Source organism: Thalassophryne amazonica, chromosome 19 (genome assembly GCF_902500255.1).
Source record: "Thalassophryne amazonica chromosome 19, fThaAma1.1, whole genome shotgun sequence".
Classification (NCBI taxonomy): Eukaryota; Metazoa; Chordata; class Actinopteri; order Batrachoidiformes; family Batrachoididae; genus Thalassophryne; species Thalassophryne amazonica.
Window position 1 is genome coordinate 24,756,874 of NC_047121.1, and position 27,418 is coordinate 24,784,291.

Below are 27,418 nucleotides of genomic sequence, written 5' to 3' on the forward strand. Positions count from 1 at the left end.
CTTCAAGCACGAGAGGGCGTCATAGCAACCAGGAGTGACAGCTGTTACTCGTCATCAGCACCAGCTGTCACTCATCCACATCACCACCACCTTAAAGGCCGGACTGCAACTCCACCTCCCCGCTGAGAAATCAGCTACCTTGGAGGTAATTTATCTGCTACACTTAACGCTGACTAATAGTCTGAACTTCTTTGCAGCCATTTTCCTGTGGTGTTGCCTTATCTGTGGGATTGGCGTTTGGTGTGATCAGCGACGGCTTCGCTTCACACCCCAACCAGATAAGTGGTTAGACAGGAGCTGCATGAGTGTGTGACTGGAGGTGGAGGTGCTCCCTCCCAAAAGAACACAGACTGTGGGATTACTGAGTGTGCGTACTCACACTCACCTGTGCTGTTTCTGTTCTCTGCCAGCAGTGCCAGGTCTGACAGCTGGAGACGGTGACCACCTGGGGACTCAGGACTTGGCGGCTCCGGTGTTCTTCAGATCCGTTGGCGGTGAGGGCCGTGTGGGATCCGGCTCGGTTCTGGACGGGCGTCTCCTATCCTCAAGCCTGTCCACACGTCACCCAATGTGTAATTGACTGTAGTTCCAAACTTGTTGTTGTCTGTATTCCGTTGTGCACAATTTACAACATTAAATTGTTACTGTTGGCTTATCCATTGCCGTTCTTTTACGCCCCCTGTTGTGGGTCCGTGTTCCTACACTTTCACAACAGGATTTCTCGGCCAGCGTCATGGATCCCGAGGGGCGTCAACCATCGCTTGAACAGCCAATGGAAGAGCGAGGTGCACAGGCGCCAGCAGGAGGCGTGTTAGGTGAGCTGCAGCACATCTTAACCGCTTTTACTGCTCGGTTGGACTTAGTTACCGAGCAGAGCATTGTTCTCAATCGAAGGATGGAGGCTCTCACCGCCAAGGTGGAAGCGCATGCTCAAGGCGCTGCTGCAGCACCTCCTCCTGCTGACCGAATGCCAGAGACAGACATTCCACTGGTCGTTCAACGACCCCCCCCCACCTTCCCCTGAAGCATACATAAGCCCTCCGGAGATGTACGGAGGCTGTGTTGAGATGTGCGCGGACTTCTTGATGCAGTGCTCGCTCGTCTTTTCACAGCGTCCTGTCATGTACGCGTCAGACACTAGCCGGGTGGCTTACGTTATAAATTTGCTTCGAGGAGAGGCATGCGCCTGGGCTATGGCGTTCTGGGAGCAGAATTCACGGCTCCTAATGACTTACGCTGGGTTTGTGAGGGAGTTCCGACAGGTGTTCGACCACCCTCATAGAGGCGAGACCACTTCAAGCGTGCTGCTGTCGATAAGACAGGGGTGTCGGAGCACAGCGAAGTATGCAGTCGACTTCCGCATCGCGGCAGCGCGAGCCGGCTGGAATGCTGTTGCGCTCTGTGCCGCCTTTGTAAATGGACTGTCCCTGCACCTGGTGGCGAAGGACGAGCCGCGGGATTTAGACGGGCTTATCGACCTGGTTATACGGTTAGACAACCGATTAACAGAACACCGACGGGAGCGAGACGAAGGGCGTGGTCAGGCACAAGCCGTCCCTCTTCCTCCCGGGTCCGAAAGGGAGCCGACTTTCCCATGCTCCACAGCCAGGGCACTCCATGTGACGACAGCTCCCCCTGCTGACGTTGCTATGGAAACGAGCAGGGCCAAAAGGCGATCAGATCAGAGACAAAGGAGGCTGATCCGTGGGGAGTGTTTTCTCTGCAGCTCAACCGAGCACACACAGAAAGAATGCCCCAAACGGTCAAAACAGCAGCACTCGTCCTTAGAGACTGGGCTAAGGGTGGGTCACAATACCCACGCGGGGAGACCCCGAAAATCTGCACGTATCCCAGTCACGATCCTGAGTGGGGATCTAACCCTTCACGCCCCAGCACTGGTGGACACGGGGTCGGAGGGGAATCTGCTGGATAGCAGATGGGCAAAGGAGGTTGGGCTCCCTCTAGTGGCCTTACCGTCACCATTGTCGGTGCGGGCACTAGATGGCACCCTTCTTCCACTAATCACACACCAGACACAGCCAGTGACATTGGTTGTGTCTGGAAATCACAGGGAGGAGATTGTGTTTTATGTAACACCTTCTACCTCCAGAGTGATTTTGGGTTTTCCATGGGTATTAAACACAATCCCGGATTGATGGCCGTCTGGGGTTGTGGTTCAGTGGAGCGAAACCTGCCACTGGGAGTGTTTAGGATCCTCGGTTCCACCCGGTGTGACAGCTAAGGAGGAGGTTTTTGTCCCCCCCAATCTGGCGGCGGTGCCAGCCGAGTACCATGACCTTGCTGACGTCTTCAGCAAGGATCTGGCGCTCACGCTGCCCCCGCACCGTCCGTACGATTGTGCCATTGATTTGATACCGGGCGCTGAGTACCCGTCCAGCAGGTTGTACAACCTCTCACGTCCGGAACACGAATCATTGGAGACCTACATCCGGGACTCGTTAGCTGCCGGGTTGATCCGGAACTCCACCTCCCCGATGGGTGCTGGTTTCTTTTTTGTGGGCAAGAAGGACGGCGGACTCCGTCCATGCATTGATTACAGAGGGCTGAACGAGATCACGGTTCGCAACCGATACCCGTACCTCTGTTGGATTCAGTGTTCATGCCCTTGCATGGAGCCCAAATTTTCACAAAATTGGATCTTAGGAATGCTTATCACCTGGTTCGGATCCGGGAGGGAGACGAGTGGAAGACGGCATTAACACCCCTGTTAGGTCACTTTGAGTACCTGGTCATGCCGTTCGGCCTCACCAATGTGCCCCGCGACGTTCCAAGCGTTGGTTAATGACGTCTTGCGGGACTTCCTGCATCAGTTTGTCTTCGTATATCTAGACGATATACTCATCTTTCTCCGGATCCTGAAACCCATGTCAAGCATGTACGTCAGGTCCTACAGCGGTTGTTGGAGAACCGGCTGTTTGTGAAGGGCGAGAAGTGTGAGTTCCACCGCACTTCTTGTCCTTCCTGGGTTCATAATCTCCTCCAACTCCGTCGCCCCTGATCCGGCCAAGGTTGCGGCGGTGAGAGATTGGCCCCAACCAACAAACCGTAGGAAACTGCAACAGTTCCTCGGTTTTGCAAATTTCTACCGGAGGTTCATCAAGGGCTACAGTCAGGTAGTTAGCCCCCTGACAGCCCTGACCTCCACAAAAGTCCCCTTCACCTGGTCGGATCGGTGCGAAGCCGCGTTTAGGGAGTTGAAACGGCAGTTTTCGACTGCACCAGTTCTGGTGCAGCCCGATCCCAATCGCCAGTTTGTAGTTGAAGTGGACGCCTCTGACTCAGGGATAGGAGCCGTGCTATCCCAGAGCGGGGAGTCCGACAAGGTTCTCCATCCATGTGCCTACTTTTCCCGCAGGTTGACCCTGGCTGAAAGGAACTATGAGGTCGGCAGTCGGGAACTTCTTGCGGTGAAGGAGGCTCTTGAGGAGTGGAGACACCTGTTGGAGGGAGCATCGGTACCATTTACGGTTTTCACGGACCATCGGAACCTGGAGTACATTCGGACCGCCAGGCGTCTGAACCCCAGGCAAGCCCGCTGGTCACTGTTCTTCGGGCGTTTTGACTTTCGGATCACCTACCGCCCCGGGACGAAGAACCAACGATCTGATGCCCTGTCCCGGGTGCACGAAGAGGAGGTCAAGACTGAGCTGTCAGACCCGACGGAAACCATCATCCCCGAGTCCACTGTCGTGGCCACCCTCACCTGGGACGTGGAGAAGACCGTCCGGGAGGCCCTGACACGGAGCCCGGACCTGGGGACAGGTCCGAAGGACAAATTGTACGTCCCACCGGAGGCCAGGGCTGCGGTCCTAGACTTCTGTCATGGTTCCAAGCTCTCCTGTCATCCAGGGGTGTGAAGGACCGTGGCAGCGGTCCGGCAGCGCCTCTGGTGGACGTCTATGGAAGCCGACGTCCGGGAGTATGTCCAGGCCTGCACCACCTGTGCCAGGGGCAAAGCCAACCACCACAAGGCCCAAGGCCTCCTCCAGCCTCTGCCCCTGCCTCATCGCCCCTGGTCTCACATCGGCCTGGACTTTGTCACGGGCCTCCCGCCGTCCCAGGGCATGACTACCATCCTCACGATAGTGGACCGGTTCTCCAAGGCGGCCCACTTCGTGGCCCTCCCGAAGCTCCCGATGGCCCAGGAGACTGCAGACCTCCTGGTCCACCATGTCGTGCGTCTGCATGGAATTCCATCAGATATTGTCTCAGACCGTGGTCCTCAGTTCTCCTCTCAGGTCTGCAGGGAACTGGGGGCCACCGTGAGTCTCTCATCCGGGTAACATCCTCAGACGAATGGACAGGTAGAGCGGGCGAACCAGGAATTGGAGCAGGCCCTCCGCTGCGTGACCTCTGCGCACCCGACGGCCTGGAGTAACCATCTGGCCTGGATCGAGTACGCTCATAATAGCCAAGTGTCGTCTGCTACCGGCCTCTCCCCATTTAAGGTGTGTTTGGGGTACCAGCCCCCATTGTTCCCGCTAGTGGAGGGAGAGGTCGGGGTGCCCTCGGTCCAGGCCCATCTGAGAAGGTGCCGTCGGGTGTGGCGTACCGCCCGCTCTGCCCTGCTCAAAGCCCGGATGAGGGCCAAGAACCATGCAGACCGCCGGCGTGCCCCGGCCCCTACGTATCAGCCTGGGCAGGAGGTTTGGCTTTCCACAAAAGACATTCCCCTGCAAGTGGAATTCCAGAAGTTAAAGGACAGATACATTGGACCTTTCACCATACTCAAGATCCTCAGTCCAGGTGGATCCGCAGCGAAGCTGGCAGCTTCAGCTTCGCTGCGGATCCACCCGGTTTTCCATGTGTCACGCATCAAACCTCACCACGTTTCACCCCTCTGTACCCCCGGACCGGCGCCGCCTCCTGCCCGGATCATCGACGGGAGCCGGCTTGGACCGTGCGCCGGCTCCTGGACGTCCGTCGGAAGGGCCGGGGGTTCCAGTATTTGGTGGACTGGGAGGGGTATGGACCTGAAGAACGCTCCTGGGTGAAGTGGAGCTTCATCCTGGACCCGGCCCTCCTGGCCGACTTCTACCGGCGGCACCCGGACAAGCCTGGTCGGGCGCCAGGAGGCGCCCATTGAGGGGGGGGGTCCTGTTGTGTGGGCCGCTGAAGAGGAGGTACTGCTGGCCCACCACCACCAGATGGCGCCCTGCTTGAAGTGCGGGCTTCAAGCACGAGAGGGCGTCATAGCAACCGGGAGTGACAGCTGTTACTCGTCATCAGCACCAGCTGTCACTCATCCACATCACCACCACCTTAAAGGCCGGACTGCAACTCCACCTCCCCGCCGAGAAATCAGCTACCTTGGAGGTAATTTCTCTGCTACACTTAACGCTGACTAATAGTCTGAACTTCTTTGCAGCCGTTTTCCTGTGGTGTTGCCTTATCTGTGGGATTGGCATTTGGTGTGATCAGCGACGGCTTCGCTTCACACCCCAACCAGATAAGTGGTTAGACAGGAGCTGCATGAGTGTGTGACTGGAGGTGGAGGTGCTCCCTCCCAAAAAAACACAGACTGTGGGATTACTGAGTGTGCATACTCACACTCACCTGTGCTGTTTCTGTTCTCTGCCAGCAGTGCCAGGTCTGACAGCTGGAGACAGTGACCACCTGGGAACTCAGGACTTGGCGGCTCCGGTGTTCTTCAGATCCGTTGGCGGTGAGGGCCGTGTGGGATCCGGCTCGGTTCTGGACGGGCGTCTCCTATCCTCAAGCCTGCCCACACGTCACCCAACGTGTAATTGACTGTAGTTCCAAACTTGTTGTTGTCTGTATTCCGTTGTGCACAATTTACAACATTAAATTGTTACTGTTTGGCTTATCCATTGCCCGTTCTTTTACGCCCCCTGTTGTGGGTCCGTGTTCCTACACTTTCACAACATGTTGGATTCAAAAAAGGGGAATACGGTGGAAGGAATTGCACCATCATCTGAGGGTGGACTGCAAACCACTCATTTACAATACGAGAGTGGTGGAATGCCACATTGTCCCATATGATAACGAACAGTGGCAAGCCAGGCCTCAACAGCCCTCTCTCCTGAGGTGGGATCAGCATGTCATGAAGAGCATTCAGGAATGCTATGAGGCGCTCTGTGTTGTAGGGCCCAATGGTGGGGATATGGCAAAAGGATGCCATCATTGGAGATGGCAGGACACATAGTTATGTTGGCGCCCCTCTGCCCTGGACCTGCAATAGTGGCCCTATGACCAATGATATATTGGCATCTGGCCTTCTTCACAGCATCAGAGTTCCTTTGAAAAGGAACTCTGTAGAGCTGTTTCATTGCCATATGGTTTCTCCTGAGGATGCGGTCTATGGTGGTCTCGCTCACAGTATTTATATTTGTAAATACTCCCTGATCTGCAATTACTGCAGCCCTGATTTCTCACAGCCTAACGGCATTATTTGCCACAACCATGTTGACAACGGCTGCCTCCTGCTCAGCATTAAAAATTCTTCTACCACCAGTGACTGCAAACCTTTCGATTCTATAAAAATACATGAAATGGGAATGTGGAAGAAATTACATGAAGTACTGTATATTACTGTACTGCAGATATTTCTGTATATATTGTAGGCCTATAACAACATTACCAGTTCTCCTGTCGAAAAACTCTGACAATTGAGGCAAAAGTGTTTCTGTTTACAACGGGTTGGACTCTTTGTTCAGCCTCTCTAAGGGCCCTGTCCCACTGGAGTTTAGGAGGGTTTACACATGAAATGAGGAGACAAAAGCTGAGCGTCCGCAACAAAGGTGGGCAGAAATGACAAATGTCCCGGGGTGGATCAGCGAATACATGAGGAAGAAAAGTGGATATAACAGGGAACAGAAGCGAAGGCAACCGCGGAGGCACCCCCATGAGGGGCACAGCAGCCGTGATGCACTCGCTCCATCCGTGCCCACTCTGTCTGCATGCGCGACATACCATTTGCGACCATGATGTGGCCGTGCTGGGCACGCGTCATATCTGTTTTGCACGCTGTCCCAGTCCGCCACCAAGCCGCGCCAACCCCTCAGTTGCGGATATCAGCGGATGACAGGGGATATGCGGCGCGTTGGTTGTGTATGTCCTGCGTATGTCTTCAGTATGTGTTCAAGCAGTGATGCGGATCTCATCCGCAGCAGGATTTTTGAGCCGCTCAAAATCCTGGTTGTGGATGCGTGCCTCTACGGATGATCACAGACGTGTTCGGATGATCACAGACGTGTTTGGATGGCGGCCGACTCATACAGGAATGTTACACGGTTATTGCGGTTGTTTGGTGGATGTGGGCCACTTTTGTGCGCATTCCATCTGCAAATCCTCCTAAACGCCAGTGGGACAGGGCCCTAAGTGAAAGGCCATGATTTATAACATGATCAGTTATAGTTGCCCAAATTTCATCAGTAACTTGAAGCCCTTCAACCGATACCTCCACTTCGCACACAGATTCCTCTTCCTTGGACTCCTCTGCCTCTTACTCTCACTCTCACTCTCATCTGCCTTAGACCTCCTTGATCCATGCTTGCAAAGAACAACACAGGCATGGCACCTTTTAAGGCCTACTACAGACTGATTGCAAATTGAAGATTTGTGTGAAGAAGCGTCAAACAGGTGCTTCAGTGACTGCATACTTATCAGATAGTTTCTAATAGCTGGAAACATATGGTTTCTGTTAGGATACCATAGCAAAAACAATGGAGTTTTGACTGCTTGAGTGACATCTGTGTTAACTGTTTTGAAAAAGGGTGGGGGAAATGTGTCGAGCCAATGAGAATGGGTTAACACATTTGTAAGAGGTGTCTTTTGCTCTGCTGAGATGGTGATGATGAAGGCTGAGAGGTTCCCAGTTTCTTCAAACAGGTCAAAGCAATTAATAAAAACTGTAAAGAATGGTCAGCAGATGTTGCCAAATTTAATTGCTTCAAACACTGAACCATTTCAACACAATTGCTTCATATTGATTTAGAGGTTCAAAACGCTTCGGTTTCTCCATCAGTATAATTATCGATAAAATGCATCAGCAACCACACGGTTTCAGAGCATGTGCACAGATAGACTTACAATCATTAATACTTGCTAACCAGGACATTAAATAACATATATGTTTTTTAAATTACCTAGTTTGCAACTAATTGAAGTCTGTAGCCGAGTTGCAACACACAAATAGTCTGACTAGGCTCTGTCTAAAATGGAAAGGGACCCAAAGTTAGGCTTTTGATGGGCTTACCTTGTTCTAAAACTTTTTATGTCACCTCAGTAGCTGACTCAGAACCATAAGCTCCCAAGCTTTGCTCGAACTCTCTCTAAAGTTCTAATATTCACGAGAATTTTAGGTACAATATACAAAGAGTTTCACTTTGCGATGCTAATGCTGTTGTCCATGTACAGCAGTTAAATTGCAGCATTATCAGAGCGTCTCAATGCATTTCTCAAAGTTAGTGACATTTAGCAGAGTGGCGGCCTCTGAAATTTTGCAAGATTTTGCAGGATTTGAAACCTCAGTAGGGTGAATGCTCAGTCCAGAGAAAAAAATGAGTCAGACATTTGTACAGCTCTTCATCCTAACTTCATCCCAGCTCTTCATGCCTGGAGATGGCTTACGGCAAAGTAGATTTGTTTTTGTTTTTTTGTGTGTGTGTGTGTTAGAAGAATTAGCACCGCCAATTAGCTCATTCAAATCGTCATTCGTCGGCCAAACAAACTCTGCCATGTTTAGCTAAATGTTAGTCTTTGAAATATTAATTGTGTTTACAGTAATGTTAAATTGTCTTTGAAATAGTTTCAAGTGATGTTTACAGTAGACTTAAATAGTTTTTGAAATATTGTCAAATGGTGTTTACAATAATGTTAAATAGTCTTTGAAATAGTGTCAGATGGTGTATACACTTAAATAGTCTTTGAAATAATGGCAAATGGTGTTTACAATAATGTTTAATAGTCTTTGAAACAGTTTCAAATGGTGTTCACAGTAATGTTAAATAGTCTTTGAAATTGTGTCAAATGGTGTTTAGAGTAGACTTAAATAGTCTTTGAAATAATTTCAAATGGTATTCACAGTAATGATAAATAGTCTTTGAAATAGTGGCAAATTGTGTTTAAGGTAGACTTAAATAGTCTTTGAAATAGTTTCAAATAGTCTTTACAGTAATGTTAAATAGTCTTTGAAATAGTGTCAAATGGTCTTTACAGTACTCTTAAATAGCCTTTGAAATAGTGTCCATTGGTGTTTAGAGTTGTGTTAAATAGTCTTTGAATTACTGTCAAATGGTCTTTACAGTAGTCTTAAATAGTCTTTGAAATTGTGTCAGGTGGTGTTTTAGTCTTAAGTAGTCTTTGAAATAGTTTCAATCGGTGTTTAGTCATGTTAAGTAGTCTTTGAAATTGTGTCAAATACTGTTTACAGTAATGTTAAATGGTCTTTGAAACTGTGTCAAATGGTGTTTACAGTAGTCTTAAATAGTCTTTGAAACTGTCAAATGGTGTTTAGAGTAGCATTAAATAGTCTGAAATACTGTCAACTAATGTTTCTTAAATGATTGTTGCATCAAAAGGTGTTTAAAACAGTGATCCATGTTTTTGCCAACTTGTAGCTTTGGTTAAGATAGACAAATGATCTTGCTGTTAAGGATCTGCAACATGATGCACTTTATTTGATGACTAGGATTTGGACATTGTTTCTTACTCTGCACAGTCATGTCCATAAGTATATGGACGGTGACAGTTTTAGAAATGAATTCAAGGAGCTTAACAAGCTTATTGCATGAACCATTTCGTACATAGTCTCTCCATTTTTAGAGACCATAAGTAATTGGACAAAGAAAATGAAAAAATTATTGTCAGGCCTATTACAAATCATCACTTTTTCAGTCACTTTTCATAAGAAAAGTCATGGGATAGATATATGAACATTCCTGAATCACATGACATAGTTTGGACTTCATTTATGTCCATCAATAAGAAACAGTGTGGTGTTACGGCAGATCTATCTGGTTAAGGCAGATTTCAAAAAGTACAAGTGGTTGTGCATCAAGGTGACAATTGAGAAAAGCCACCAAGAAATTCACCACAACGCTGACAGAGTTACAGGTTTTTGAGGTTTTGAGTGTCTTAGTGTTCATGTTGTAATCCCGTGACTTATTTAAAGATAACTGGCTGTAAAAGTAAGGACTGAACAATAATCCAGACATTTATTTTGTCCAATTACTTATGACCTCTGAAAATGGAGGGACAATGTGTAATAATGGATAAAATTCTTGAAAGTTTAATGCAATATTTTTGTTCAATCCCTGGAATTAAAACTGAAAGTCTATACCACACACACACACATGCACAGATTGTTTAATTTAAACTCCATTATGGTGGTGTGCAGAAGCACATTTCCATAAATTGTGCATCACCTTCCAACTATTTATGGACCTCACAGAACATAACTGAATTAAATTCATCTCCTGCAGTTATTGTCTGAGCATGTACCCAGTCCTGTTGGAGACACTGAGGCTGAAGATAAAAAGCATCACATGTCTCAGGACAGTGAAGCAGGAGGCTTTCACATCATTGGGACCGTGTGTGACAAGTCTGAGGAGGACAGATCTCATGTTTCTGAGGAGCATTTTGTAAGTTGGTTGACTGTATAAGTTCTTCCTCTTTTGGCTTCTCCTATTCAGGGTCAGCACAGATCACCCATCTCAGTCTGTCCTCTGCGCTACCTGCATGTCTTTCCTCAGCACATCCATAGACCTCCTCTTTCGCCTCCCTCTTCTCCCCCTCCCTGGTGGGGGAGCAGAGGGAGAATCCTTCTTCTTGTGTACCAGACTCCCTCATACAATACCACAACTTGTGTCTTGGAACCTTGTCATAAGCATTTTTTTAATCTATGAAAATGCAAAGTAGCTCCTTCTGGCCTTCTTCATACTTGTCCATCAGTACTCTCATACCAGACATTGCATCTGCAGTGCTCTTTCTCAGCATGAAACCATATTGCTGTTCACAGATCTTCACCTGTTTTCTAAGCCTAGCTTCTACTATTTCCTGTAATGTCATGCTGTAGTTGATCAAATTTAAATAGTTCTTGCAGTTTTGCACATCACCCTTGTTCTTAAAAATCAGAACATAGACACTTCTTCTCCGCTCCTCAGACGCCCTCTCACTTTCCAATATTTTATGAAACAATCTGGTTAAAGACTCCATTGCCATCTCTTCTGAACATTAGCATACCTCCACTGAAGTGTCATCTGGACCAACGGCCTTTCCACTTTCATTCTCTTCATGGCTGCCCTTACTTCATCCTTTCTAATCCCTAGTTGCCAAATTTACTCTCATTTTTTTTTCATTCATTAGCTCCTCAAAATACTCCCCACCCACCTTCACAACACACTCTCATGGCTTGTCAATACATTTTAATCCGTACCCTTTATCACCCTAACCTGTTGCACATCCTTTCCATCTCACCATATGCCTTTTCCTTAGCCTTTGCCACTTCTCTTAGCTGCATTTCCTTGTACTCCTGTCTACTTTCATCATATATCCCAGTTCTTTTTCACATCTTCATTCCACCACCAAGTATCTTTGTCTTCCTTCCTCTGTCTAGATGGATAGTGCATTCCTAATGGGCCTTTCACATTGCACCCAGCTTCACACTGGCAAATGTTTTTGGGCACACATAACAGACTCTTTGAACTGAGTGATCGGATGGTATGAGCCCTGACGCAGCGGCGGACCGTCCGGGGAGCAATCAGATGGTACGAGCCCTGACACAGCAGGGGACCGCTGTCCAGCTGGATGCCGCGCCATATGGAATGCTTATTTTGCAGTGGATGACACATTTGCCCTCGGAACCTGGCCGATGTTACCATCTCATGTTGCTCCCAGGATCACAGGGATTATATCACAGGCTGTAGCCTGGCTGGTGGGCGCCGTGTGGTGGAAGACTCATGTAGAGCTATTCCAAGGGTGATTATTATTTTTATTTATATTGTGATGGCTTGGTAAAACAGTTGCATCGTCATCCCTGCTAATGAGTTAGATGATATATATAACAGCTGTGACACCTCGTTCTGATGCACTGTGCTGTGCCATGCCAAGCCACTGAGACACACTGACTTGCCGTGGCACAGCAGCGTGGCATACCATGCACGTGGCGTTACATCTATGATACACATAATATTACAGATACATCATCTATGTATCCAGCAATGTATTAGTGATAATATGATTATGATAGACGTAACACCTCATTCAGATGAGCCGCGCCATGCTGAAGCACTATGATGCAATGACCCACAGTGATACACAGTGTTTTCGGTTTGATTGTGCAATGTCCATGTCTAGTTCACAGCATGAATGTGTGCCACAGACTTTGCACATTACAATATTTCCTTTGCGCACCCTGAACAGAATGCACTGGCAGTGTTGTCCGGCAGCTCCGTGCCACATTCGACACATGCGGGCAGGATTTGACGTGCCTGGACATTTCGACATCCCCTCAAACATGATCAGAATGTTTTGAATGCTGTTTAGATGCCGCGAGAGCATTTAGGATGCAGTCAGAATGCAGTTATGCAGTATGTAAACGTTTGAGCACAACTGCACCTCAGAGTTTATTGACAGAATTTCTTTATTGATTTTTGCAAACCAGCAACTACAAAGAGACCAGCTTTTCCAGAAACTGATGGACTGTGATGTCATCATCTACAACATTACCCAGCATGCCGATCAGGTGGAAGAGGCTTCATGGGCAGTTTCAGGTATGTGGAAAGCATGCCTTGTCTCTGTTGGTGTCAGGATTTCCCCCGGATCCGGGTTTTGTTTGTTTTTACGTGTCATGTCTTAGTTTCTCCACCAGATGGCGCACTCAGTTTTGTTTCACACCTGGATCTGATGAGTGACTGATTTTTGAAAGACTATTTAAACCCGGACTTTGGTTTTGGAGGCGAGCATTCCACCTGGTCCTGGTCCTTGAACCCTTAGACTGGCTTGGAATCCTACAGCACCCAGATTTACACTGCTGCGAGCAGGCTGACTCTCACCTCAGCAGGCCACCTTTATTTCATTGTTTAGTGTTACTAAATCTCCTTTCGTTCATATTCTGTCCTGTTTCGTGCTCTCTTGCATTTAAGTCCATCGCCAAGTACCGGTCTGGTCCCGTTTGGACCCCTAACCATAACAATTGGCTCTGTGATGGATTGATCATTCTGGATGTTTAGTGTCTTCAAGTTTGCAGTGAAAGTAGTTTTAATTTCTTGCTGGTGCTATGGTTGTGATCAAGGTGGGACCAGTGCCACATGATGGATGGCAAACCCACTCCCCACATTCCACAATGACAGCCAGAAGTGCTGCTGCCGGTGGCAAGGATATGGGACTAATTCATGGATTTGGCCTTATATTGGACTTTGAACTATCATGTAGTTCAACTGCTGTAATTGCTTGCAATTCTGTAACTGTCAGGGCCCCGTCCGTTTCAGATTAGGTTGTGACTTATTTTGCAAGTTACTTTTCATGTGTTTTATTGTAGCTCTCCATGACGAAATGGGCAGTTTCACTGGTTTGAAGATATTCATTCTCGTTTCCACGGTGATGACCTGGGCATGCAGCAAGCCAGTGGATCCAGTGAGTGGACACAAACAGCACAGCTGGCCTGTGTTTGTCTTACTCTCTGTAGCATGTTCTAAAGTCAGACACGGCACAGAAATACATATTTTGCTTTTGGACTCCTGGTCATTTCAAGGCATTGTCTTAGTCTCTGTAAAGTTGTGTTATGTATTTATTATACATTTTTAAAAATTATTTCTTGACTATTAAACTAATTAAAATTGACTGATAATGCACATGCACACATCATTAATTGCAGCCTTGCAGCTAATGTTAAATTTACAGTGACACTACATGAAACCTCTTTATCAAAATTGCATCTAAATGTTTTAACTTCATAAATGAAATTTCAAGACTGCCATTCATTTCTTCATTATTTCAAATCACTGAAATGTGTTTTTTTTCTGAGACGCTATATTCTCACCACTTGTAAATAAATTCTGAAATATCTTTGCTTGTAATGCAAGCAGTAATTGAAACGCCTAGCTGAAAAAACTGAGCCTGACTTGTATACTAATAATCATTACATATTTTACTACTATTCGGTTAAATAATATGTAGTGAAAAATACATTACCTGATCAGTGGCACACCTGTTCCAGGTTTGTTTCATCAGTTGCATCAGTAAAAAAAAAAAGTAATAATAAAGTCATCAGTCAGTACATAACTGTCAGAGCAGCCATGAAGATGTATGAATGAAGCATCAAATAAATTAATAATTAAAAAATGTATTTTGGACATGCTCAGAACAGCTCCTGTTGTATTTCCTCAGCAGCTCTGTTCCTGTCAGTATTGTGTTTTATTGGGACATGTTTGACCTGTGTCTTTGAGAAATTGTTGTGTGCGTTTCCTGTTCTTCTGTAACAGGATGATCTGGAGCTTCCTTTCACTGATGATGACTTCAGGAGAAGAAAAGCACATCCCAACTTCATTCCACACATCACTCTGGAAAAGCTTGTGGTGAAAGCAGGCAAAACTGTTAGTCTGATATTCCTGTGGATTATTTTGAATATTACTAGTAGATACGTCAGTGAGTCAGTACATACATCAGTGAGTTGGTAGATATGTCAGTAGATACATTAGTGAGTCAGTAGGTACGTCAGTAAGTGGGTATGTCAGTGCATACATCAGTGAGTCAGTAGATACGCCAGTGAGTTGATAGATATGTCAGTAGATACATCAGTGCGTCAGTAGGTACGTCAGTAAGTGGGTATGTCAGTGCATATGCCAGTGAGTTGATAGATATGTCAGTAGATACATCAGTGAGTCAGTAGAAATGTCAGTGAGTCAGTAGATATGTCAGTAGATAACATCACTGAGTCAGTAGATATGTCAGTAGATACATCAGTGAGTTGGTAGATATGTCAGTAGATACGTCAGTGAGTTGGTAGATATGTCAGTAGATACGTCAGTGAGTGGGTAGATATGTCAGTAAATAACATCACTGAGTCAGTAGATATGTCAGTAGATACATCAGTGAGTTGGTAGATATGTCAGTAGATATGTCAGTGAGTCAGTAGGTACGTCAGTAAGTAGGTATGCCAGTACATACGTCAGTGAGTCAGTAGATATGTCAGTATATACATCGGTGAGACAGTAGATAACATCAGTGAGACAGTAGATATGTCAGTAGATACATCGGCGAGACAGTAGATAACATCAGTGAGACAGTAGATATGTCAGTAGATACATCTGTGAGTCAGGAGATAACATCAGTGAGACAGTAGATATGTCAGTAGGTACGTCAGTGAGTAAGTAGGTATGCCAGTAGATAACATCACTGAGTCAGTAGATATGTCAGTAGATACATCACTGAGTTGGTAGATATGTCAGTAGATACGTCAGTGAGTTGGTAGATATGTCAGTAGATACGTCAGTGAGTTGGTAGATATGTCAGTAGATACATTAGTGAGTCAGTAGGTACGTCAATAAGTAGGTATGCCAGTACATACATCACCGAGTCATGTCAGTGTCAGTAGATACATCGGTGAGTCAGTAGGTACGTCAGTGAGTAAGTAGATGAGTCAGTAGGTACGTCAGTGAGTAAGTAGGTATGTCAGTACATACGTCACTGAGTCAGTAGATATGTCAGTAGATACATCGGTGAGTCAGGAGATATGTCAGTAGATACATCGGTGAGACAGTAGATAACATCAGTGAGACAGTAGATATGTCAGTAGATACATCGATGAGACAGTAGATAACATCAGTGAGACAGTAGATATGTCAGTAGATAAATCGGTGAGTCAGGACATATGTCAGATACATCGGTGAGACGGTAGATATGTCAGTAGATACATTGGTAAGTCAGGAGATAACATCAGTGAGACAGTAGATATGTCAGTAGATAACATCAGTGAGACAGTAGATATGTCAGTAGATACATCAGTGAGACAGTAGATATGTCAGTTGATAACATGAGTGAGTGCAGCACAGTGGCTTAGTGGTTAGCACTGATGCCTCACAGCAAGAAGGTTGTAGGATCACTTCCCGGCTTACCTGTGTAGAGTTTCTCCTCGTGTCTGTGGGATTCATCCGGGCGCTCCGGTTTCCTCCCACCTTCAAAAACATGCTTATTTAGGATCTGCTCCTTTCTCTGACCCTGACCAATATATCTGGAGTTGAACCCTGGGCACTGGACTGTGGCTGCCCACTGATCCCAGAGGATAGAATGTGCCTAACTGCAATTAGGATGGGTTAAATGCAGAGGACAAATCTCATATGTATGTATATGTACAATGACAATAAAAGGCTATAATATTATTAGTATTATTATTACTGTGCTATCTGATTTTTGTTTACAGAATAGAGCATTGTTATCAACGTACGTGGTGGCATCAGGACTTCAGTATGGGATGGATGAGCACGTCTTCCACCTCTTTTTCAAGGTGAGGTTTTAAAGCTGTGACAAGGTTTTGCTTCAAATGTCAACAAGATCTGTGCATGCACACTCAGCACACAAAACATGGGATGTTCATCAAACAGTACTTATCCTGACATGAAGGGTTCCACCTGGAATGGGATCATTCGGAATAGTGAATCCGCATATATTATTTATGTGACTATCATAGGAACCAGGTCAGATTCATGTGTTTAGATTTTTTTATGTGGAAAGCTGCTCTGCTTGTCCTCACGCAGCTTCATTCCAACAACGCACCCATAATATCCATTCAAGCTGAATGAAATTGCTCTATTATTTGACACTCAAGCTTGAACAGGAAGCTTTTATGTGATTATAGACAATCTGAACAAAAGCAGGAGCAAATCAAAGTCACACCATCTCTATTTGTGCTCATCCCACGCTTCTCTATTCTAAGCCAGGCTCTCCCACTAAATAGTCCTTCAGACTCCGGTCATCCAGAAATGATCCTTTTGCACTTTTAATAAAAACCAAGAAAATAATCTGCATCATTCTCTGCAGTGGTTTGCGAAACAGTAAATGGTGTTGAACTGAATCACAATACACTTCAGACCTGATTCTGTGTTCTGTGAACCTTTAAGTTCTTTGATCACCTAGCATTGTTCTCAGATCAGAACTAATTGTCGCGGCTCGTCTTTAGTCTTCTCGGGATGTCTTCTTTTAGATAACACAAACTAATTGCAAGTGATATGCTAGAAAAAGGACACAACACTTTAGAATAATTCAGCCTTAAGCAAGATAAAATGCACAGAGTTTTTAAGTTTATTTAAGCCTTCGACACAGAGCTTAGACAAACTGAGTCCTCTAGAGAGACTGAATATGACAACCGCGCTCGTCTATTTATTGGAGACCCGCGGGCATCGCTCCTCCTTCAACTTTTTTATTTATTTCATTCCTAAGACATGGTTTTCTATTGGAAGCGTCCCCTAGTGAACCCTAAGCAGGTGTTAGGCCATTATTTCAATGTGACAAACGCTCCCATTAAAACATGAAGGATTTACAACTGATTTTTTTAAAAGACCTTCAGCCACAGGTGCAGCTGGCCTGAGGCCCCCCCCGCACGTGGCCTCAGCCACACGTGCAGCTGGCCTGAGGCCCCTGCACGTGGCCTGCGGGAAAGCACCTAAAAGGCCTTGGAAAGCCCCTGACAGACTGAATGACTAATAGAGCCCTTTTTTTTGGGTTGAACACCTGCTAGTTCAGCCAGAGGACATACAGTTCGGATCAGGACACTTGATAGTTCATCACAGTTCAAATATGGACCTAAAAATTCTTCTACATAATCATGAGGGATTGTGCCCAGTCTATTCAGAATAATCTTCTGGAAAGACTGAAGTTCACCTCATCACTAGTGGAGCACTGCTTCCAACTAAAGCCAATCATATTTTCTTCAGTAGTGGAGCAGCTTTGTTGGGGTTCCTATTAGGTTGCGGTTGACTTTCTGATAGAAAAAATTGCAAAATGGCAAACTCATGGGATAACCACCAACCCCGCCGCAATCCATCTGCAAGCATAGATGGTCATCCTGGAGCTTGTCGCCCACCAAAATCTGTCGGGATAATCAGGAATGAAATTTTGGACATGTAAAAATTTTTACGCCGGTAGAAACTACTGGGAACCCGACCGTGTCACCGGCAAGCTGACAGCAGCTTAACCAGCTGTCTGCGGTGCCCCGGGAACCCTGCTGCAAGCTGACAGCATTAGATTTGAACCAAACACTGAAGCCCACCTGGAAACTGACAGGAACATGTGGACACTCGGCTTTACGCTGTTATTTTTACTTTAATTGTTTACAGTAGTTTTTTTTTTTTTTCCTTTCACCTTATTTTGTTTTTATTGTTTTATTATCCTTGACATTGTTCAGTAATGTTTTGTTTTATGTCCTCATAAAACATCAGTGACCGTTATGACTTGACATTGTGATTGGTGTCTTATTAGATGGCGTGGCTGGGACAGGAAGTACCTGTGTTTGGAGATGGCAACAATATTGTTCCCATGATTCACATAATTGACCTGGGAAGGTTTGACTCAGAAACCCATTATGTGGATTTATTCTGCTTGCTTTTTTTTTTTTTAATTCTATGAAGATGTTTGATAACACAAATTTGAGTGTGTTATTGGCTCCAGTTGTGTAACATTTGATTTCTTTGTATGAAAGGATTATTCTGAATTTGATTGAAAACCGTCCCAAGCCTTATTACCTGCTAGCTGTGGACAAGTCCCACAACACTATGGAGGACATTGTGAAGGTGTGTCACTAATAATAATAATATGCCAGAAACTGCAAAAATAAAAATCAGATAATTACAAAAACAGGTATTTATATAGTATGAACTAGTATAAACTAGAAGGAACAAAGTGTTAATATTTGTTACACCTACTTAGTCCTGTTTGGCCTACATCTAAATTGTTAATACTTTTAAGATGAATATGTTGACGATTAAAGTGTCTTTTGTGTTCTCAGATAATTTCATCTTTTCTTGGATCAGGGAAAATCCAAAAAAAGCCATTTGAAGATGCCTTCCTCCAACAGGACTTGAGCGTATGTCTTTATTTCAGTGAGAGTTGTGTCATACTCAGTGGAGTCAGGATTTTTCAGTAGCTTTTTTTTTGCAAAGGGTAAAATATATTTGGTCCAGTCATGTTATATTAAATAAATAAATAAATAAATAAAGATTTCTCCTCCTGTGTCAGATCAGACTCAACATTCTATGAAGACTGAACATGGTTTGTACTGTATGCTGTTTCATTTGACAGGTTTTTGAAATTGATTCCATGCTGATCAACCTTCGCATGGAAGCCGCTCATGTCACTGAGCTGTTCTCCATCCAGTGGCAGTCTGAGGATGGTCTAGTGAAGAACATAGAGGTAGTGTCAGAGGAGTATCAACAGAGCAGGGGTCTACTGGTACGTACTGGACACATCAAAGTGCATTGCTGCTGTAACCAAAAAGGACTATTTGTTGCCATGTTTTATTCATTTATTTTTGGTAGCAAAGCACCAAAATGGTTATACATTGGTAGAATGTTAATTTTTGAAACTAAGTTAAGTTTAACAGATGCAGGATGTAATCCAAGCAAAATTCTTGCATCAGCACATTTTATCCAGATCTTCCCCACAATTTCATTGAGTCTATTCAAGGTCTGACCCAACCTGTTCAGCATATTGCATCATGGATTCAGATTCCTGTTCCTCTGGATCCCACACATTGCTTGTCTTCTGTGTGATCATTATAGACATAATGGACCTCACAAACAGTGCAGATGTACAAATCTGTGCTTAAATGTTCGTACTCATATTTTATGCACAAATCTGGGGTTCATTAATATGTTCTTACCTAAACTTATTTGTACTCTGTGATTAAATTTTGAACAATTTTGAACAAAGGCCCTCTGGATCCGACAAAGCATTCCATCCAGTTTGCCAGGTCTGGGGAGAATAAGAATGCACCCCCTCCTCCCCAGATAGAAGCATGACAAGTCTCTTCTTACCTGACAGGGAATGGAGCTTGAGAGCTGATATTGGGAAGCAACTTCAATTCTCAAGCGAAACTGTGACAACATCACTTCAGCCTGACATGCTGGTGTGGTATGTGGTCAGCAGAGCTTGCCTGTTAGGCACAAAGAGCTGGCAGCTGAGTGCCAGGAGGCTATAGTAATATCCCCGGTGGACGTGGAGTTTGTTAGCTCTGTAACATCGCATCTGCTGGGGGGTGGGGGGTAGTAGGGGTGGCATTTCAGTAGAGGATAAAGGAATTGACTGAAGAGGCTGAGAATGAGGCATGAAAGTTGGGGGCCAGACAGTACCTGGATTAACAGCAGGAGGTGGCAATGGGAAATGCTTGCCATCGCTCTTCCACCAGGAGATGTACTGGGGAAAAGGAGTGGGTCATCTCGCATTGGTGGTCCACAGACAATGACTCGCATAGACTATGCCAAAGTGTTGGCTGGCCTCCTAAAGAGTAGTGTACTGAGGAGTAGTCTAATGCACCAGTGGAGGTACATCAGGCAGTGATGCCTAGCAGGTCGACCTGAAGCCTGTATTTCAAGTGGAGTGCCTGACTTGCCAGTGGCTACTGTGAAAGTGCAGTTGGCATCCAGGAAAGACTGGAGGACAGCCAGGAGAGACTGGCTGACCACAGGAAAGCAGGCTAGTTACCTCATCACCTGACCCATAAATGGGACACACCTTACCTAACTACGAAGCCAAGGAGAAAGATATAATCCAAAGGTCCTCCAAGAGAAAGGGCAAAAAAGATGGACCACAACATAGTATGCTGGGGAGCAGTCTAAGGCAACAGTGGAGTTGCATCAGGCAGAGATGCCTACAAGGTCAACCAGCAACCTGTATTTCAAGTGGACTCTATTATTTAAAAAAAAAAGTAATTTAATTCTAATTAAAGTAAATCAGTTAATTTGCTAATGCATTGACCAAATGTATTAAATAACCATGAACTTGATGCCCTTTCATCCTCATCATTTGTTGTCATTAAAAATGTCAACTATATCAGTTGAATTAGTTTACTTACAGAGGAGTATATGAGAATGTTCATATTACAGTGTAACAGTTTTGGCTTTCATGAATTATTTAGTGGCCTATAACTGATGGGTCACTCACAACAGTTTCTGGTACTATTAAATTGGAATCTGTCATTGATTTTAATTTATTAATTGGTAGCATATTAAAGGATGTGCTAGGCATATAAAATGATGCTGTTTCACCTAATTATCAGAATCTGAACCCAGAAACGACTGGACACAATTGCTGGAAACGGAAATCCAGAGTTCGATGTTTAAAAGGCTTTAGTGAATATATTTGCTGAGGTCAGTAAGCAGATAGGCAGTTCAGAATTAGCAACAGTATCAAAAACATCAGGCAAAGGCGAGGCTGAGGAAGCAGGCAGGAAATTCAGAAATACAGCCGGACAATCAAATACAAGGACTCTGAGGAAGGCTGGAAGTGAAGGCAAAAAAGCACAACGATTTTGCGGAGAATAGGTGGACAAGGTGAGGTTTAAATGTCGGAAGGCGATGAACAGACAATGAGGAACAGGTGTGACAGAAAGATCTAGAGGGAAACACCCACCACCAAGCACCAAATGACAGACAAGAGAGGCAGTGACAAAAAACCCCAAGCAGACACGGAAGACACCACACAGAACACGATAAGAACAAAAATACTGCATAAAAAACAATCCAGTCTCACGGCAAGTCGTGATTCAGCAGCACGAAATATACATTAATCTATTGATTTGTGATATTGTGATGAAAAGCGCCTCATTTTTGTCACAGCAGCAGGAATTCATTCCGTGATGGCTACACAAAATTAAAAGTGAAGCGGGGGGTCGGGGTGGTTATGGTTAGTGTGGGGGGGAAGGAGTAGGGTTAGGTTATGGTTAAAGTTAGGGTTTTTCCCATTTTTGTGGTTTTCCGTCTGCTTCAGCTTTGATTTATCAGTAATTATTTTCATCATGAGTTATTCTGTTATGTTTTTCTTATCACTTTGTTACTTTTCATACTTTAGCCATTGTCCAGTTCTGTTCGAGTTCTGTTCAGCCGGTTTGTGTTTTCATTGTTTATCATTTAGCTTTCTTCTGTATATGTTGGCTGTTGTTTTCTGTTGTACTTTTATATCAGGTTTTGTTTTCTGTTTATTAGTCTGTTCCTGTTTAATTTTGCTTTTGTATTGATTTCCTGATCAGTTCTAGTTGCTTTTGTTCACATGCTCATGTTTGATTTCAGTTCTTGTTTTTGTAGTTTCACATTCGGTGTTAGTTTATTCCTCACACCCAGCTTATTATGTTCACATCACTGCACCTGCCCCATGTCTTCGTTTCCCACCTTGTTTATATCTGCTTTGTGTTTTCATTCACTCCCACTCTTGCTTCAGCTCACGTGTCTTTGTCTGTTACTTCACTCCTCTGTGCTTTCCTTCCTTCACTATCTTGTACTCTGCACAACCTTTGCCTGCCCTGGTCATGCCCCCTTCCAGAGACTTCCATGCACCTGCTTCACATCACCCTAATTTGTTTGCTCCTGATTTAAACCATCACAGTCTCACAGGTCACGGCCAGTTTGTTGTCTCGTACACATTTCAGCGCCCTTTGTCAGTTCTGATTCGCCGTATATCGTACCTCTGCTCTTGTTTTCCTCGACCATGCCTTTTGCCTCGTCCCAGATGTCTGTGTTTGCTCGTGCCTCTGGCCCCTGCTCAACCATAACTGCGTTTTTGCCTGATCCTGATTGTACCTCTGCTCCGCTGCTTGATCACGTGTACCAAACCAGAGCCTGGAATAAAGACCATGTTTTCTCCTACACCTAAGCCTAGTCCGGGAGTTTGCATTGCGGGTCCAGCCACTATGGTAGACGGGCTCCTGCCCGTGCTGACATAGGGTTAGTAATAGTGAGTTAAAAAAAACCCCGTCACGAAAATTTGACTCATTTCGTGACGGGAGGCCGAAAAAAAAAGTGAGACTGGGCTGAAAAAAACACCAAGAGACATCCCAGAACCCTGACACTAATTAATTTACTTTTCCAAGCAGTAATGCTGTTTTCATTTAAATAAATTTATGTTCTGATTGAATTGCACTCATTAATTACAGAAGACACAAACAACAGTCCTGTGATTTGCCTGTTTCATAAAATAATTTGTTTTAATTTATTTGGTTTAATTATTTCTTCATTTGTTTGCCATTCAAGACATTAACAGTACAAATTAAATTAATAAATTAAATTAAATTAAGGAAATAAATTACCTCTGGCTTACCTCTGGCATCTTGATGGATAATGACTTTCTCTGTTATTCCTTGAACAAATGCAACTTAATGATGATGTTATATCCTCCTTTTCCTGTTTATTTTTTATTCTGGTCTGTGATTTGCTTCTTGTGCCCAACTTTGATCTCAGACCCATTCAAATCTCATGGGACAGAGTGTTTTGCATTCACCACAGCAGTCCAGGCTTCTTTTTTTGTGCTCATTACTGCAGACAACAAAAAACAAAAATGAGTGACTTTTTGTGCCTCCACCTCAGACAAATTCTCTGTTTTTATTAATGTTTGGGGCCATCTGTTATCATGACCAACGTCTTTGACCTTTATTCCACACAGCAGCACTCTTCATGGCACACCAAACAGATATCCTTGTATGGAGCAATGGAGGCACGTCAGTATGTAGATTCCAGGCCGCAGTTAGTCAGTTTAGAATATTTTGTTTTTTGTGGTAGCTGTCAATGAGGCTCTCTGATGGTTAAAGCTCCCACTGAATATGTCTTGGACTTTATTTACATCAATTGCAAAGAAATACAAACAGTATGCCACTCTATGGTAAATTTGCATGGAGTAGATAGTTCTCAAAGTCTGAGTGACTGTGCAAGAAGGAGAAGAGTGAGGAAAGCCACCAAGACACCCAGACAACCCAGAAGAAGTTATAAGCTTATGTGGCTGTGATTGGATAAACTGCACAGTGCAAGCTTTGCATTTTGTATCACCAGTTGTACAGCTTCATGATAAAGTGGTATAGAGGGGGGTTTTCATAAAAAGAAGACCTGAAAGTTTAGCTACAAATTACCAGAAAGTACATCTGAGATGCAAGCTTAGATTTGATCTGTTTTGGGGAAAGAATATCCCTTTCTGCTCTACTCCACTATGAAGCTAATACCCCCATCACACATATGCCAATTGAGGCCGAATGGTGTCAGAATGACACATCTAACCACAATCTGGAAATATTGAGGTGCAGACTGCAGACCAACAGATGACCGTCTCTGAGCAGTCTACATATTTGGTCCTATTTGCTCGGCTGCACATGTTCAAAACACTCTTGGCGCCATCAAGATGGGAGGCCCATCTGACGGCAGTCGATGTGCTGTTTTTGCATCATCTGATCGCAGTCTGCATATTCTGACAACATCAAAACAGCATCTGAAACAATCTGATCGGGGTTGATTGAGCTCTGAGATCGATCGGTCACAGCAAAACCTGCTGACATGTTGTGCCACGGATGTCCACCTCCACTAGACCCCGGCCAGGAAGGGTAAAAGAAATGTTGATATGAAATAACATATATGTGGCACTCATTCATCATATAATGTGAACAACACGCTATTAAACCGAAAGTACCGTGTGCCGCTGCGCCTCTCCTTGGTCTCATGCGCAGTAATGCATCATAGCGCACATCAGGCACGGAGCTGAACAGATCTCATCGCTGTAATATACATATTATTACTTGATCACCATCTAAACTCTGTAAGGAGGTGTGACATGGAACTGTATGGCCAGGCCATGACAACATCATCAAACATGAAACTCACCTCCAGCACGGAACCACGATCATTTCACAGCGTAGAGTGCACAGGAACCAAACCACAGCCTGTGGTGAAAAGTCACCCGGCTGCTGTGTGCTGCAAATAACCACGCAAAAATTAAATCCCATGTGATAATCCAACCGACACCATGGTGTACAGAGTTGTGTTGTGCTCCTGAAGTGAGCAAAAAAGCAAAAAGAAAGTTTGCTGGAAAGGCTACGTCTGACGCATGGTGTGACTGCTCCTCCCACCGCCAGCAAGCTTTCAGCAAAGGTGTCAAGTGGCATGCGCACACATGCACACGCTTATTGGCTCATGCAGCCGTTATGAACACACACATACAGACACACAGCTGAGTGATCATTTCAGCCCCACGTGTGTGCGCAGGGCGCACGTGCACATGAGTAACACTGTGCCCCTCTCCCACTCCGGTTCTGTGTTTGCCATCCAGACATTTGGACTTCAGGCAGTCTTCAGTGCCTTTTATGGTCATGTGACTGCAGTGTACATATTCACACCCTTTACTCAATACTTTGTTGATGCACCTTTGGCAGCAATTACAGCCTTAAGTCTTCTTGAATATGATGCCACAAGCTTGGTGCACCTATCTTTGGGCAGTTTACTCCATTCCTCTTTGCCGCACCTCTCAAGCTCCATCAGTTTGGATGGGGAGTGCACAGCCATTTTCAGATCTTTCCAGAGATGTTCAGTCAGATTCAGGTCTGGGCTCTGGCTGGGCCACTCAAGGGCATTCACAGAGTTGTCCTAAAACCACTCCTTTGACATCTTGGCTGTGTGCTTAGGGTCACAGTCATGTTGAAAGAAGAACCATCACCCCAGTCTGGAAAGTAAAAGTCCAGCCACATATTTGTTCCATCTTCCTAGTAAAACAGCTGACTGTTATTAATTCAACTCTTCAGGCAGGTGGATGAGCTAATTATTGAGATTACCTGTTTAAAGTGCACAGGTAGAAGAAATACATGGTAGGGCTTTTACTTTCTGAAGCTGGAGTTTTCCACCTGTGGTCTGAGGCCAAGAGTGCTCTGGAGCAGGTTTTCATCCAGGATGTCTCTGTCCATTGCTGCATTCATCTTTCCCTCAGTCCTGTCTAGTCTCAAAGTTCCTGTCACTGAAAGACATCCCCACAGTAAATGCTGCCACCACCAGGCTTCACTGGGTGTTCAAACCCCAACCAGACCGGGAAATCACTTAAGGCCCTTGGGCAAGGTCCTTAATCCCCTATTGGTCCAGCTCCTTCCAACTATAGTTGGAAGGAGCTGGTCTGCTGCAGCAAAAGTATTAACTGTGTGTTGCAGAACCATGCCTAGTTACACACCTTACATTTACATCAACTTTAAAAATGTCTATAAAATAATACATACAAACATTTGAGAAAACATGATGGCCATTGACTCTCAAGGAGTTAATTTGCCCTTTGACAAGTCTTTTTTTTATCCCTACTGGGTGTCATGCCACCTTCTCACCAGTGCAAACACTAGTTGGGGAGCTGGTTCAGATGTTGTACCGAGTTCCAGTGTTTCCACTACCAGACTCAGTGCTGACTCTAACCATCAGCCTCCTTGACTTTGCAAATGAGTATGGTATTGGTACCATTATGATTGACTAAACAAAGTTTTCAATCGGAACAGTCCACTGTACTACTATTTCCGCTATTGATGGTTGAATGTTCTGTAACAACAGTTTCTGTGCATTCTCTCCATCCGTCTGTGTGTGCTGGGCCCTCCTGCTGTGGGGAAGAGCACGATGTGCAGACAGATCTGTCAGCATTATAAACTCCATCACATCAGTCTGCACGAGACCATCTCTGAAGCCATCAAAGAACTGGTGTTCGCCACACACACAACCAAACATCATTGAAATGCTTCAAAAGCAAATGCACAAACATGCAGTGTAAATATCTTAACATTTATTTTTCACCGACTTTTGCAGGAAGATACAGTAAAGAACACTGACTCAGAAACTGAGAACGAGGAGTCTGCTGGAGTCTCGAAGCTGCTGAACAGCCTGAAGGAAAGTATGGAACAGAACAAAGGTTAGAAGCCCAAAGTCCCGTTTTACCAAAGTAGAACGATTCCATTCAGAAAAAGGCTTGTTTGTCAGCGTACTTCTACCAGCAGCTCTGTTTGTCATAAATTTGTGATCAGTTTGAGGATGCTTACTGACTGCATATCTCCACCAAAATCCCTACACTCTATTCTCTGTTGGCCAAGATTTTTACTGCAGTGGTTCTGTTTTTTTGTTTGTTTGTTTTTTCAGCGATTGGCCAGCAGAAAATCTGTTTGAATTGTCCAAACATTCAGACAAGTAGCACTCAGGATTTACTTGTCCTAGTTTTCGCGTAGTGCGCCTCAGCTAGCACTGAAGGTGCAAATTCAAAGAGTTTGTATGTGTGTGTGTGTTTGCACATGTATGTTTTGAACATAAGGCCCGCAGTGACCTCCCCCTTGGTGTTTGGTGTTGATTGCTTAATTACTGTGGCTGTGCATAGCGAACACACACACGCGGTCAGCTTTATACATTAGATATGTTTCCAACACGGTTTGTTTTGAATGACAGTTTGATTATTTGAATTTGCT

The 27,418-nt window shown here is 44.9% G+C and overlaps 1 protein-coding gene and 1 long non-coding RNA gene across 2 annotated transcripts in view; one reads left to right on the forward strand and one right to left on the reverse strand.

Moving 5' to 3' along the window:
• LOC117531725 overlaps window positions 1–9,425 on the reverse strand; it is a 29,370-nt gene extending 19,945 nt beyond the window's left edge. Inside the window, exon 1 of the long non-coding RNA XR_004566711.1 lies at window positions 9,414–9,425. This is a non-coding gene — a long non-coding RNA (uncharacterized LOC117531725). The remainder of the gene's footprint in view (window positions 1–9,413) is intronic.
• ak7b (adenylate kinase 7b) overlaps window positions 1–27,418 on the forward strand; it is a 46,014-nt gene that overhangs the window by 2,634 nt on the left and 15,962 nt on the right. The window contains exons 3-13 of the mRNA XM_034194839.1: window positions 10,467–10,625; window positions 12,647–12,755; window positions 13,523–13,617; window positions 14,466–14,576; window positions 16,403–16,486; window positions 18,457–18,539; window positions 18,677–18,767; window positions 18,983–19,060; window positions 19,276–19,425; window positions 26,538–26,666; window positions 26,772–26,874. Coding sequence (XP_034050730.1) covers window positions 10,467–10,625; window positions 12,647–12,755; window positions 13,523–13,617; window positions 14,466–14,576; window positions 16,403–16,486; window positions 18,457–18,539; window positions 18,677–18,767; window positions 18,983–19,060; window positions 19,276–19,425; window positions 26,538–26,666; window positions 26,772–26,874 — 1,192 coding nt within the window. The remainder of the gene's footprint in view (window positions 1–10,466; window positions 10,626–12,646; window positions 12,756–13,522; window positions 13,618–14,465; window positions 14,577–16,402; window positions 16,487–18,456; window positions 18,540–18,676; window positions 18,768–18,982; window positions 19,061–19,275; window positions 19,426–26,537; window positions 26,667–26,771; window positions 26,875–27,418) is intronic.